Raw genomic sequence first — 15561 nt, forward strand, 5'->3', positions numbered from 1 at the left:
CCATTAAACATGATAACATTTACAATGTATGTACAGTATGAACATCACATGAAATATCTGATTTTTGAATATCATATTTTAAAACAAATAAATTGTTACGTTTTCTGAGGTCTAAAAATTAAAATTTGTCCTTTAGCAATTTTCAATAATTGTCTTCAAATGAGTAGGCAAAAAAAAGATAGGTCTCTATGTATGTCCAACGTTAAAATGATTAATATGAAAAAAATACAAGTAAAAAGTTTTTTTTCCGAAAATGAGTAGACATGAAATTTGTTATTATGTTGTTTATTTCCATTACTCATTTATCCTGCATGACTCGCGCTTTCTTTCTTCCTTAAATGTATACTTTAATTTGCTTTCAGCGCTACGATTCGTGAAATTTTGGTTACAATTCAGCCACCGCCTAGCGGCTGGTTAATTTAAACATATATAAGGGCTGGCAATTCATCATAGCCCGCAGACCTAAAAGATTAAACCGAGGAGTTTATAAAACGGGGAGATAAAGAATATTGTGGACAACCGAACGTCATCAATCATCTTCAACGTCGCGTAAAATTTCACGGTTTTATGTATAAAATATGACCCCTGGAAGTTTTAATATAGTGATGGTGTCATGTTGAACATGTGTCGCCGGTTAATTTATAATAAAATGTTGTTAATCTCAGGGGACCTGAAAAGGACCATAAACAAGTTGTGTTGGATATGTAATATGTCTCATTTCTGAATTCATTTATGTTAAATATTGAAAACACAATTTTACATAGTGTTTTTTCTGTTGTTGGTTCAATCCGTGTATTATTTCTTACTTAAAATCAATATAGTTAATCTCAGTGAATTTGAAAAGGACCATACATAAGAATCTGTCTTGTTCGCGTATTAATTTATGTAAAAAAATAAAACATTTTGTTATTAAATGTTCTTTTTTTGGTTCAATCCGTATATTTATTCTCACTTAAAAGCAAAATACAGTTAATCTCAGTGAACTTGAAAAGGACCATACACAAGGATCTGTCTTGTTCTCGTATTAATTTATGTAAAAAAAATTAATACATATTTTTTATAAAATGTTATTTTTTATAAATTTTTTTGGTTCAATCCGTATATTTTTTTCCTCTCGATATTTTAGTACAGGGGTCATTTTCAGAGCAAAATATAATTGATCTCAGGGTACTTGAAAAGGATCGTACACAAGTTGTGAAGGATGCCTAACCTGTCTTGTTTCTATATTAATTTGTATAAAATTTTGAATATATATTTTTATCAAAAGTTTATTTTTTTGGTTCAATCCATTTATTATTTTTTACTGCCGATATTTTGACCACCACTACAGGGACCATCTCCAGAAAAAAATAAAGTCGAAAATGATAATATGCAAGTTGTATGGGATGTCTAATATATGTATCTTGTTTTTAGGTTAATTTATGTGTGCAAAGTATTGAAAAAATATTTTAAATAATGTCTTTTTGGTCCAATCCGCATATAATTTCTTCCTACCGATATTTAATTCATCTCTTAAAGTGGAATCTTCTGGGGAAAATATACGTAATCTTAGGGAACCTAAAAAGAATCATACACTAGCTGTGTAGGATGTCTAAATCTGTCTTATTTCTATGTTAATTTATCTAAAATTTAAAATACATTTCTTACCAGAATGTTGTTTTATTCACTTTTTTACTGTTTTATTATTCATAGATATCCTTCATATTTAATTTATGAGTGTTATAATGTGAATATAAAAATTAGAAGAAAAATAAACTAGACAAAAAATGTTATTTTACGCAAATATTTAGAATGATAAATAATATAGAACACTTATACCACAAACAGTCGGTTGAATAATTAAATTATCATGTTAGTCTCTAGATTAATTAAATAGATAAAGAGTGTAAGAGCGAATTTAAACATATATCTGAGACATCCGCTCTAATTGCTTGATCAACTTGAGTTCTGCATTTTGAAATTAATTGCAAATTGCATCAGGAAGTCAACCGATTAATTGCAAAGTCGATCCTTGGATATGGAATGCGAACCTTAATTCCTTCGGAGTTGATTACGAATGAAAATATTCAATATTTTTCCATAAAATGCTATACGCCTTAACGATCTTCTGCATAGAAGAAAAAACTGCATCATATTTTTAGCACTGTTATGTATTTAATATACAAATATAAACATTCAAATAAATATATCTATAAAAATAAATTTGGAAATATTCGTTAGTTCAAAATCTTCAATCTCCTTAACTAATTGATTTATTGCTTTTGACACAATGTTGCATTTAAATACGTGCATATATGTATATATATAATAAATATAACAGATGGCAGGTACTTCTTTTTGAAAAACAGTTTTTATTCCACCACAATGGCAGTGCCATCTGTTGAGCATTGTAAAGCACACGCAATATTAAACATTGTTCATGTTACACATCATGCTTTGCGTCTCTCATTGCTTTCGATTTCATTGTTTTTTTTATTTTTTGTTCATTGCTAAATTTTTTTATGTATCCTTTTTATTTTCATTCATTTCCATTTTATCTAGAATATCGTCACATTCTCGTACTTTCCAGGGAATTTTAAAAAAGGCCGTTCATTCTTTTAAAAATGAAAATACCATACTTAAATATTGGCGGTAAATTATTTTATGTTACCATATAAGATTTTTCACAAAATATTATGAGAAGGTCATAAGAGCTGCCTAATGATAATGTTTTCGAACATTTGCACGATTTTGCGTCATTACACTCAGGAAAACATTAAAGACGAGATAATAAATATCGGAATATACTACCTTCATAATTACATGGTAATATATTCATCTCTATAGTGTAGTGGATTTGTCTACCGTGCCAGAGGTCTCAGATTTGATTCGCAAAGGGGTCAAAATAAACACGCATAACTTTTTACATAACTCATTTAATTACAACATTTTGAGTGTGTCCAAATACTTGTTCACAAAATCTGGATTATCTCCAATTACAGGAGTTATTTTCATATTATTTTTGACATCTCATCAAAGATGAAGAAGAATATGGAAGTCTGGGCATTTACGGGTCTATGCCCAGACTTCCATATTCTTCTTCATCTTTGATGAGATGTCAAAAATAATATGAAAATAACTCCTGTAATTGGAGATAATCCAGATTTTGTGAACAAGTATTTGGACACACTCAAAATGTTGTAAATAAATTATCTGGTCAAATTATAAGCTTAATAATAAAAGTGAAAATGGTGTTTTCTGGCGTTTCTCATGTGTGTGATTATAATCCAGGATTCGGATCTCACATACTAATATAAGAGTTTCTGCTTAATAAAAAGCTTCTTTACATCTCACCAATAGATGTCTGTAGTGAAGTTCTAGTGATTCATGAACAAGGTTTCTAAATTGGTTCATATATATAGAACTTCCAAGAATTTGAGTAGTGTGGTTGTCAATAATGGGTAGAATTGGTGAATGTTACACGTGTGTAAAGTGATCACTTAAACCAGCCTATGACGGTCGTAAGCCCCGTAAATGCCCAGACTTCCATATTCTTCCTCATCTTTGATGAGATGTCAAAAATAATATAACTCATTCAATATTACCCTGGACTATTTACTGATCGCCTTGCCGTCATATGATTAACTTTGCTGGTAGATACTTTCTTGATATGTGAGAGTGATTCCGAAATCCATGTGTAAGGATTGTTTTATCGTATAGTTATTTGACAGGCATTTGTTTTAATTTGTAAAATATGTCCTCTGAAGAAGTCCGTCTTGGAACTTTAAGTATTATTTTCATTATTGATTTTTGGGCAACATCACTATTAAATAATGCATGTCTCGTACTTTTCAACCAATAAAGCCATACTGTAGAAAACCCAAACATAAAACCCAGTAAAAAAATCTGATTCTTCTATATTTAGTATGTTACGTTTGGTTTTTTTAAAAACAGTTTTTTATAGTATTTTCAGTTTGCAAATCCCACTTAAAATGATCGTCTATTTGTCTACCTTAATATTTTATTATTTCATATAGTTTTAATAAATAGTATTATTTTTTTACAATCTCATCCGAGTACAATGGTGAAATTTGATAGAATGCTTTGTACCTAAAAGCTTCTTTGTAACCAAAAGGTTAAAAGAACCGACTGAAATATTATTTTTATTATTGATTTTGATTTTCGAGAAATAAAAACAATATAAAAGAATGATTACTCCTACCACCCAGCCAATATTTTTTTTATTTTTTATATTACTCTTTGCCCTGTGTTAGTTTTGTATAATTTTTAATCATTTTTACTTTCTCTTTATATTTCAGTAGTGTTTATTTTTTACTATTGTTACGACTGTTTTTTATTCTATTTTTTACTAAAATTTTATTATATCTTTGAGTTTGTCAGTTAACATTATTTTGTTTGTTTATTTTTACAGGTACCTTGTTAACCTTAATCCTGAAATAAGTCATGGAAATCACTCATCGGGAATATTGTATTTTGTTCCCTTATTTATGTAATATGTTTTAAAATAAATAAAACGAATAATTCCATACTGTAGAATAGACTGACATAAAACGTAGTCTTTTTTATTCTATTGTAATAAAGACGTTCCTTGTATGTATATCATCAAAAAGAAATCATATCCAAAATTTTGTTGTATGAAGAGTAAATTCACGTTATAATTTTCACATTTACCGTATAAATTATTTTAATGATGCGCATTCTATAATAAGTATCGTGTTCCCATCACTAACTTTGTCTACAATCTACTGATACTCATATTATCTCTCTCAACTTCATTATAAGATTATTCTATACTTCTTTGTACGTGTATCGTCTAATAATATCATATCATATAACAAGTGATTTTCGAATTTAATTGATTTACTTTAGAAATTAATTTGCTTCAGAAATTGTTCTCAAATTTGACATACAAAATCTATTAAAATATGTGACGTAAGCGTCTTTTTTCACTATTTATCTACTTACTTAAACGTCAAAGATATTAATGACGATTCGTTTTTAATGGTTTCTCAGGGGAGAAAATCCAGATTTGTAAAAAAAACTAATTGGACAGACTCAAAACGTTGTGAATCAAATACCTGGTCAAATTATAAGCTGCATAAATGAAAAATTATGATTTCAGACTTTGCCAGTGTGTAAAAAATAATGCGGAATTCAGATATTGCATACATCCAAAAAGGATCCCTGCTACATAAAAACTTTCCCAATCCTATATACAGCGTCATAGGATTACGTAGGATTTTGAGACTTTTTCCAGCATGTAAAATAATCCGGGCTTAGATCTTGAATACAAATAAAGGGGTCTCTCCTAAATAAAAGCTTTCAAAATCCAATCATAGATGGCTGTTATAAACTCAATCATCGAACGTCATGAGATTGATCATATATGCATGACTTCCATAAAAAATAGTAGTAGGTTGTCAATGATGTCACAAATTTTTGATTTGGTTATTTTTTCAAAAAAGTCTTCAGCAAGTTTAGCATACACGTAAGAGAAAAATCTCAGCACTAAAACGGCTAAGATTTTGTAATTATTCATTTATTTATTTATTTTAACTTCATGATCAGAAAAGAAAAAGTGCATTGGCGGGCTTATTGCCAAAAATCAATATCTTCTAAACAACGACAAACAGACTAGTGATCTTGATCAAAACTTTTGATACCATGTAATATATTATAGCTGTTTGCAATCAGAGGGTAGAAAGTACTTTTAACATTTAAAAAAATATAAATTCATGTAATTCTGATCAAAATTAGTTTGCGTTATGCGTCTCCTCTTTAAATGTTTCTGTAAAAAATTCAGAATTGATGTTAGAGTGTCAACCCGTAGGACTACTTGTCAGGACCTTCATCCTCCGGTGGATTGATTATGCTGTAAGGAATGGGATAAATTTATGTACATTCCCCAGGGTCCGAGAGGTGGAATACCTGACAGTGGATGATCCTTCTCCTCGCGTGATGTTGGTCACCCTAAGTACACAGAGGGTCCACTCGAAGATTGCTTTACATAATGGAATACTCTTATATTGAAAATGCGTAAGAGTTTTGGTTAATATAAGTGAAAATATATAAATTTGTTTATTTAAATCATTTGTTTATTTTAAATATGCTTTATACCTTATGTTTTTCTCATTTAGTTCTTTTGAATATGCTTCTTATGCCTATTTATTCTACCTGTTATTGTTTTGTTATTGCTATATTTTACCATGTATTAGTTTTAGTTATTAAAAAAAAACTATTTTGTAACTTAATTATTTGTGTTCTAGTCTTTTTAACCTTAATCCCATGTCCCAAAATGAGAAATAGAAATTGCTCATCGGGAATAATATATATATATATATATATATATATATATATATATATATATATATATATATATATATATATATATATATATATATATATATATATATATATATATATATATATATATATATATATATATATATATATATATATATATATATATATATATATATCAAAAGTTCCATAGAAAACCATATCAACGAAAGCTAAATTGGCAGTACATAATGGAGTCCTAGTTCCAACCATGATGTATGGAAGTGAAACATAGAGTTGGCAAAAATTGTAATGAATGTAGACTGAATGCGGTCAAATTGCGATCTCTCAGGATAAAAAATACTCGTATATTGTTTTGAGGCAGCAACTTCAAATGAAATTTTCACTCACTTAAAAATTTGACTTTTTAATTTTGTCAAATTTCCCTAAGAATTAATTTGAAAACATCTTAATAATGTTAAAATCCTTTGTACCGTCTGATTTGTCACGGACTTATTTAAACCTGTACATCCTTCCCCCCAATGAATCTTATAAATTAATGGGTCCCCCAGTGACAAGGAGTTACTGAGACTTATCGCCATTAATTACTGAACCTGCTATTATAAGTTACATTTCAATTCATTCGAAAAGGAAGACCTTAATTATTATGTTAACAAGGCTAAGAAGCTAAACTTCGATACTTTTCGGAAGATTGCTAATTTTAACGAGTAAAACATTTAAGTTCATTAATTTATCCCTTTGCGAATGTTCGCAAAAAGGTACGCTTAGTATACGTTTATTACAATTTATTTGTGATTCAATAAATTGTCTTGTATAGGTATGGGCGAGTAATTCACGTCAAATTTTACATAAGAAGCTTTATATACAACAGAAATTCAATCGCTAGTCAAATATTCCCTATGTTATTGATTTGGCGTTTAATTTATCAATTTCTTAATTTAAAGCACTCTCCTTATCATTCATTTATAATTAAAATATTAAAATTGAACACTGATTTGAGTTTATTAAGTTGCATATTCAAATTTTTAGAAAATATGAATATTAAAAATCCATAACACTAGGGCATTATCAAAATACTGTGAAGATTTAATTTACCATTTTACCATTTTATTACATGTATGTAAATATATGTATATATATTTATATATATATATATATATATATATATATATATATATATATATATATATATATATATATATATATATATATATATATATATATATATATATATATGAAGATGAAGAAGAATATAGAAGTCTGGGCATATACGGGGCTGACGACCGTCAAAGGCTGGTTTAAGTGATCACTTTACACACGTGTAACATTCACCAATTCTACCCATTATTGTCAACCGCACTGCTTAAATTCTTGGAAGTTCTTTATATTCGAACCAATTTTGCAACATTTTTCATGAATCACTAAAACTTCACTAGAGACATATATTGGTGAGTTATATTCTTCTTCATCTTTGTTGAGATGTCAAAAAATAAAATGATAAATAACTCCTTTAATAAATAATTTTAATTCAGATTATTATAAAAATATAATGTTGCTAATCTAACCATGTCCGTTACTATTAAAACAGATTAGTTTTATGATTTCGATATTGCCTTTTGCTAGAATAACTCAAGACATTAAGTTCTAATTTATTTTCAGCTGGATAAAAACTTTTCGATATAGACCATTGAGTTTTTATAATACTGTATTATTATCGGCCAGCTATATTACAAGACGTTTGTACAGGGTGGCACAAAATAAATCACTCTTTCGGAAGATATTATAATTTTTGCAAATGGCGTTGTACGTGAATCATATTTGTCACTTGCGAACTCGACAGCTGCAGTATATAAATATATTGATAAAACGGGCACACATGTGTATCAACACTTGCGGCATTTACTTGACGGATATCATGTTTTAAACATAATATAAAAAAAATGTAAAGGTCCAAGTATAGATTTTCATAGTTTGTATATTAAAAGCATTGGTAACTTTGTGGTATAATAATATAACACTCTACTTATTACCCATCTTATTTCGAAACCAGTAGTCACACATTATTGTTTATTAAAGTGGTATTGCACTAAGTGAACAATGAATGATTTTCATTACTATTTTTTTTGTTAAAAAGTTATTCAAAACCAAATTGGATGATTGATATTATTCTTTTTTTATTTTATTTACTTTTTTTTTGGATACTGCAGCTGTCTAGCAAGTGGTATTGCACAAAGTGAACAATCAATGATTTTCATTACTATTTTTTTTATAAAAAGTTATTTAAAACAAAATTGGATGATTAATATTACGCTTTTTTTCACTTTTTTCATTTACTTAATTTTTTTTTAAAACTGCAGTTGTCTAGTTTAAAATTTTTAAATATTATTGACGTACAACGTCAAATTCTAACGTATTCTGATAGAGTGATTTATTTTGCGCTACCCTGTTTGTAGGTACCTATGGTCAATAGTATATATTTTCGATATATGTACCAGTATTTACCCCAATTTACCCAAAGGCAACATTGACATAGGGTAGTATTTCACGGACGCGTTCGTACAAATCACGTGAAAAGTGACAATTTGTTTCTATATAAACATGGCCATGTTACGGCAGTATGTTACAGCCCGAATGTCACATTTTAACATATCGCTCACTCCTTTCGAGAACGTCATAAATCAAAAATCGTCAATTTTCAGCTGTGCATGTTTTCGGAATGCTCAGAAAATTTTCCATATCCCAGCAAAAGAAGCATATTTTAAACTTAATATTTACCCGTCATTAAATTAATATTTATTAACTTAATATTAGGGCAGAATGTGTTGTTTTTGCATTTTGAAAAAAAGTTAGTGTATAATTATTTTTTATATAAACTGAATATTTTTCAAATGGAGAAAAAACCTTCAGGTTTCACCTAAAAAGATCTGTTGCACAGTTAAAAGTTCAAAAAGTGGCTTGATATTTTTTTTGAATACATTGTTTTTTTTTAAACTTTAAAAACGTTCTCCTGAAAAATCAAGTTTTTTTATTTATGACGTTCTTGAAAGGAGTGAGCGATATATTTGAACAAAATCGGACTGAAACTCAATATAGTATTACGTGTTGACCAGAATATATCAGCATAGAATGTGACCTAGTTACTATCACAATGTGTGAAATAGAGCTGCTTCTTAATCTCTAAGCACTTAATTTACGAACCTACTCACAATTTAATAGAACCGAAGTGTAAATAAATCTTCTCACTTATACACCCGCAAATTTATGCACCTTACATGAGGAATTAAGACGTTAGAACGGGTTGTCCAGTTTAAACTCGATCCCCAAGTGTACCAATATGGAAACCCTTAATTTGACTGGCATCCGTTCGTTAAACCAGATCTAAACGACCGTTACAGGATTACACAGGTTAACGGCCATGGTCAGATTTGCGGCCTCATATGCTTTTGTCAACCAGGGAAGGTCTGAAGCTTAGAGTTAACCAGTATTGAGACTCCAAGTGTGATCCTAAGCTTCCCAAAGAGGAGATTAGCAGTTAGAGGTCCTTGTGTGTTAATTAAACTAGCTATTTGCACTCTCACTCGTTAATCAAAACGGTACATAGACTTGTGAATTATATTAATAGTAATGTATAATGCGACACTAAATTCATTCGAATATTATTTTCCAATATTTTGTAATTAGTTCACAAACGAAATATACATACTCGTACGTAAGTTTGTGTCACAGATATGTGTAAATTATAAATATTATTATTTCATTTACAATATTCGTGTGCGTATAAATTTTTGTTCTCAAATTCTTGATTTATTTCACATTGAAGTTATTTATATCAAGACAATTATCTCAACAAAAATAAAAAATAATCATGTATCTTATACCAATTGAATACACTACTTTACGACTTATTTCGGAGTACCTGTCCTTCGAACTAATTGTGCGCGGAGTTCACCTATGTTTCGAATGGCTAGTGAGTACAACTCATGTTTTAGCCAAGTTGACATTTACAATTGCGGAAAATCTGTGTTGAAAAGTCGAATAGTGAGCATATTGTCCTCTCAGGATCTTTAAAAACTTTGCTTCTCTGCATTGCATGTCCCTACTAGAATCAGCATCACACACACACACACACACACTCACATACCCTCTTACACCCTCTTACACACTTCACACATGCACATTTCTCTCATAAATACGTGTTCATTTCCTAGATCTACACTTAATATTTTGTGCTAATCTTTATGTTTCTGTAGTAAACTATAATTGGGTTTACTGTTTATCTTTTAATGTTTTGTTTTATCTGAATACTTTTACATTTAGACCTGAAGATGGAAGCTTAGCTTCCCAAATAAAATCAAGTGGTAAAAAAACTAATGTTTTTATTTTACAGTTTCGAGTATAAACTCAGTCCATATATAACTGTGGTTCATACTTTTCCCTCCCATTTATTTTGATTTTTTTATCATTATTTTCAGTTGGCCTAGCTCAGTAACTAAACTAAATTGTAGTATTCGTTCCAGGGCTGTGTGCTCGTGATCAGCCTGACTTGGGTCCTCTCGGTGGCTCTGTTTGCGGTTTTGGTGCTGCCACGCGGAGGTCACTACTTCAACTCGTCTGGGCTCTTGGCATGCGACCCATTTCACACCAGAATTGCGTATAGGCAAGTGACTTCCATTTGATAACATAATTCATCGGAAACCTTACATAATTGGCTATCCTCATAGTCAATGATTAAAAAAAACACTTGTTTTTTACCACTAGAGTTTTATTATAGACTACATGTTTCAGAAGTTAAACTTCCATCATTCAGGTCTGTATTATAACTAAAATATAAAATATAAAATTGTTCTATAAATAAGATTGTGATAAAAAATATACTGGCCAAACTGCGAGAAATTTCTTTCTTTCGTCTTTCGACATTTTAAGATCTAACCTGGCATCAACTGATTTAAGTAACCACTTCTTATACCAGTGTAACTTTCACCACTCCACACATATTTGAGCATCTATAAGGTTTCATTTTTAAAAACATTAGCGTCCGTTCACTTACATATTCCCTATCATTTTTTTTTCATCTCTTTATATCATCTTTAATTTAAATTTATAACAACCCTTTAAACAATAAATGCTGTAGTAGTCTTTTTTTAAACATATTTAAATATTGTAAATATGTTTTGGTGTAAACTTCTGTCTCACTTCCATATAATTAAAAACTTTTTTTTTATTTATAAAGTTTTTTTCTTCTTTCACTCAATTCTAATTAATTTTTTAACCTTGTATGCTTTTGCATCAAAGGTAAAAAATTATTTAATTTTAATCCTCATATTATGAAAACTATGTTATTTAACGGTAACAATGTGCACGGGAAAATCCAGTGAGGACACGTTCTTTTAAATTAAACTTGTGAGTATTGGATTTAATGATGTTGTAGAAATGTATTTTTAAAAAAACAAACATGTAACTTGACTTTCGCAAATTTTAAATGTGGTCTCAAATACTCGTATGTATATTTACCGTTACAAACACATAAGTGCTTAATTCTTTTACAACATTTTGAGTGTGTCCAAATACTTGTTCACAAAATCTGGATTATCTCCAATTACAGGAGTTATTTTCATATTATTTTTTGACATCTCATCAAAGATGAAGAAGAATATGGAAGTCTGGGCATTTACGGGGCTTACGACCGTCATAGGCTGGTTTAAGTGATCACTTTACACACGTGTAATATTCACCAATTCTACCCATTATTGACAACCACACTACTCAAATTCTTGGCAGTTCTATATATATGAACCAATTTACTATCAACCAATTTACATCACTAGAACTTCACTAGAGACATCTATTGGTGAGATCTCACCAATAGATGTCTCTAGTGAAGTTCTAGTGATTCATGAACAATGTTTATAAATTGGTTCATATATATAGAACTTCCAAGAATTTGAGTAGTGTGGTTGTCAATAATGGGTAGAATTGGTGAATGTTACACGTGTGTAAAGTGATCACTTAAACCAGCCTATGACGGTCGTAAGCCCCGTAAATGCCCAGACTTCCATATGCTTAATTCTTTATTTAATTTTCTGATATGTGTAATATTTACTGTGATATTAAAATGTCATGTTATCCAATCTCTTTATCGGGTGTGAATAATGTACCTTATGAAAGAGATGTTTACATATATATATTTAAATCAATATTTTTTTGTAGAATTTTATCATGCTGCGCCTACTACTTTCCAACCACAATGGCCCTTATGTACTGCTACGGGTCTGGTTTCCATGTCAACAAACTAAGACTGAAGACGACAGATCCCAATGGGTCTGAACAGAATGGGAGCAACATGCCGTGCGTCAAGAATGCCATCTCGAGGGATTATAAGGTAAGACATATTCATATAAAATTACAAACAAAAAAGATTTTAATATTTTGTACCTATTTTTATCACCCTTCACTGAATAAGTTTGAATACAAGGTATCGTAAGTGCATTAAACCATTTTTTCTGGAGATTACTGTCAACAGTTATGTAAATGACTTCCATGTTTGAAGATTCAAGTTTTATGTTTTTATTGATTTGAGATAAATTTTGACTAAGAATATTACTTTTTGAATTTATGTAAACACGGCTTCTTTTTTACTTTTTTTACAGAAATGTAAAAAATGTTAGTTTAAAATCACTTACAAAGATTTTTTACTTCCGGTGATGGGTACGTCTCGAAATCGGGAGACAAAATCTCGGTAAGTTGTTTTATTCGACATTACTTACATCTTTGTAAATTAAAGTAATGAAGTAAAAATGACCACAAAGTATATGGTTTCAATATTAATAGTATTTAACACGAATAGTTTCAATAACTAAAGATGTTTCCTTCAACAAGTAATCATACTTACTCACCTACTGATAAAAATATCTCTAAATCTCATAACTAGTCAGATTAATAAACTAAAAAAGTAGTTTTATTTTCACACTAAAATTATCACGTTATTTTATAAACTTAAAACCAAATCAAGTGTTCAGATGAATAAATTGAAAAGTGGTATTTTACAAGGGGTCAATGTTCATATTTAATGATTAAGTAATATTATTGGTCTGGTCACCATTTGTCTATTCGAAAATCCATACAATAATCAAATTTCAATTCACTTTTTATGGCTGAAATTAAAAATGTTAATTCAAAAATGAAATTTCATAATTTTTTGAGTAGATAGCCACTCGGTTACGGTTAACACCAATTATTTATTAATCGCCTTTTTTGAGGATGTAACAAACCCTCAGCGAAAATTAGTTTTTGATCAAAACCCTTTTTTTTAAATTTTGAAAAGTGAAGGGTTAATTACAAAAGCAGCGATTATGAAATGCGATAAAATCGGTTTTCAGTCGATAAAACCAACTTTATGGATCGTTTATGTGTTTTTGTATTTATCATTTTATTACATGAATGCGGAATATTAATGACTTGAATGCAGAGTTTCCGCAATCTTTATCAACTTGCTGACCATACAAAATTGCAGTTAAGACTTATACAAAATATTTAAATAGTTGTTTTTTTTGCATTCTGGCATAAAAATATAAGAAATCATATGAAATATTCATTTGGAAACATATTTTTTTAAATAAAATCATTTTATGTGATTATAGACTCCAGTACAAACACACCCATTTTTGTGAAAACAGGTTAACATCTGTTTTAGTTTGTAGTCTCAACACATGGCGAAGGGTGTTGTATGCAGGATGCACGGGAGGCTGTAGCAACGATAGTGTCGTCATTTTTCAAATGACAAACAACCCCTTTTGTTCGTCCATTTTAACACAATAGGAATCCTCATAGGAATAGGAATATTTTCCCCAATTTTTGAAAAATACCCTAATTCCTACAGAATGAATTACAAAAAAAACTTTACATTACATTTTGCTAAAGAGACATATTCCGACATTTCTTTTGTTGGCTTCTTTTGCGTTTTGGTTTCGAATTCAATTATCAGAGGGGTCAAAAACTTTGAAAAATTTAAAAAAATATATATTTTTCAATTGTTTAATGTTACTATATTTTAGGTGCCTAATTTTTGGGATGTGAATAAAATAACTGGTAAAATTAAAAGTTTTAAAACAATTATTTGAATAAATAAATAAATTATTAATTAATTGGCGGCCTACAAAAAAGCCTGGAGACGAATTGTGGACTCCGTATGTTCAACATAGGGTGCGAATATGATAATAGAATAAGAAGAATTATAATACTTGAAAGTGGTCGGGTCTGGAGTAAAGCTTGGACTGGTAGCTGGTGCGCAAGACTCCTTGCCTTCATAAAATTAACAATTTACTTAACATTGCGTTCATTTGATGCAGTGCCCTATGCACCATTGAGTGCAGATTAAAATCAGAAGAAAAATAAGACATTTTTCTATTCCTGTTAAAAAAGTAATGCGTTTTGGTAACATTTTCGAAAGGCAGCAGGATTAAAATATTATCGATTCTCACCTTTCTCTTGTTGTCGCTAGATGTAGCCATGTCCCCATTACGCCATAAACCGGAACTGTATTTGTCTCCTCCACTCTGCGCGAAACGGAATCAAATTTGTGACATCCTGTCTGCGGATATTTGTTTTCGTCAGATATTCCAATTTATGAATTTAATATGAACCGAGATAGGCCACCGCGGAGGGCCGTTACGCCATTCGGATGATTTTATTACATTTTTTTTCAATGCGGCCATTATTTATTACGTTAGTCATCCATTGCGATTTCTCAGGGGATTTCAAGCCGACTAGTAATAAAATAATGTTTTTTTATTGACGAAAAATCTTTATGGATGGGTTGTTTTTGGGATTTCTCTTTTATTGCACAATAATGTGTTTTACGAGTTGTTTATATGTATATATATATATTTTTTTATAGTTTTTATTTATTAATTTTATTTAAACTTTGTATTTGCGTGGTTTGGTACGAAAACTCCATTGGGTACTGCCAGTTTAGCTTTCCTTAATAATAAGTAAAATAACAAACTATATTTTCCTTGGTTTTGTAAAACGAAAATAATCGTCAAACTTTAATTTAAAAAGAAATAAAACATTTCATTTTGAAAGAGTTTCTGAAAGTGAAAAAGCTTTTCTCATTCCACCATAGATGTCTCTAGTTAAGTTTTAGTGAAATCAAGCACTGTGTTCCTAGTTTGATAATTATATATGGAAGTTTCAAGAATTTGCATAATGTGGTGGTCAATCAAGGGTAGAATTGGAAAATCATCACTTAAGTCAGAAAAGTGA

At 29.7% G+C, this 15561-nt stretch overlaps 1 protein-coding gene across 1 annotated transcript in view; it reads left to right on the forward strand.

Annotated features, from left to right (window-relative positions):
• Positions 1 to 15561, forward strand: part of LOC148312834 (trace amine-associated receptor 1) — a 144394-nt gene that overhangs the window by 106427 nt on the left and 22406 nt on the right. The window contains exons 5-6 of the mRNA XM_088272406.1: positions 10818 to 10957; positions 12508 to 12679. Of these exons, the coding sequence (XP_088128532.1) occupies positions 10818 to 10957; positions 12508 to 12679 (312 nt within the window). The remainder of the gene's footprint in view (positions 1 to 10817; positions 10958 to 12507; positions 12680 to 15561) is intronic.

Source organism: Brachycentrus maculatus, unplaced genomic scaffold, assembly GCF_059751285.1.
Source record: "Brachycentrus maculatus isolate JH-2025_06_01 unplaced genomic scaffold, ASM5975128v1 h1tg000031l, whole genome shotgun sequence".
NCBI lineage: Eukaryota > Metazoa > Arthropoda > Insecta > Trichoptera > Brachycentridae > Brachycentrus > Brachycentrus maculatus.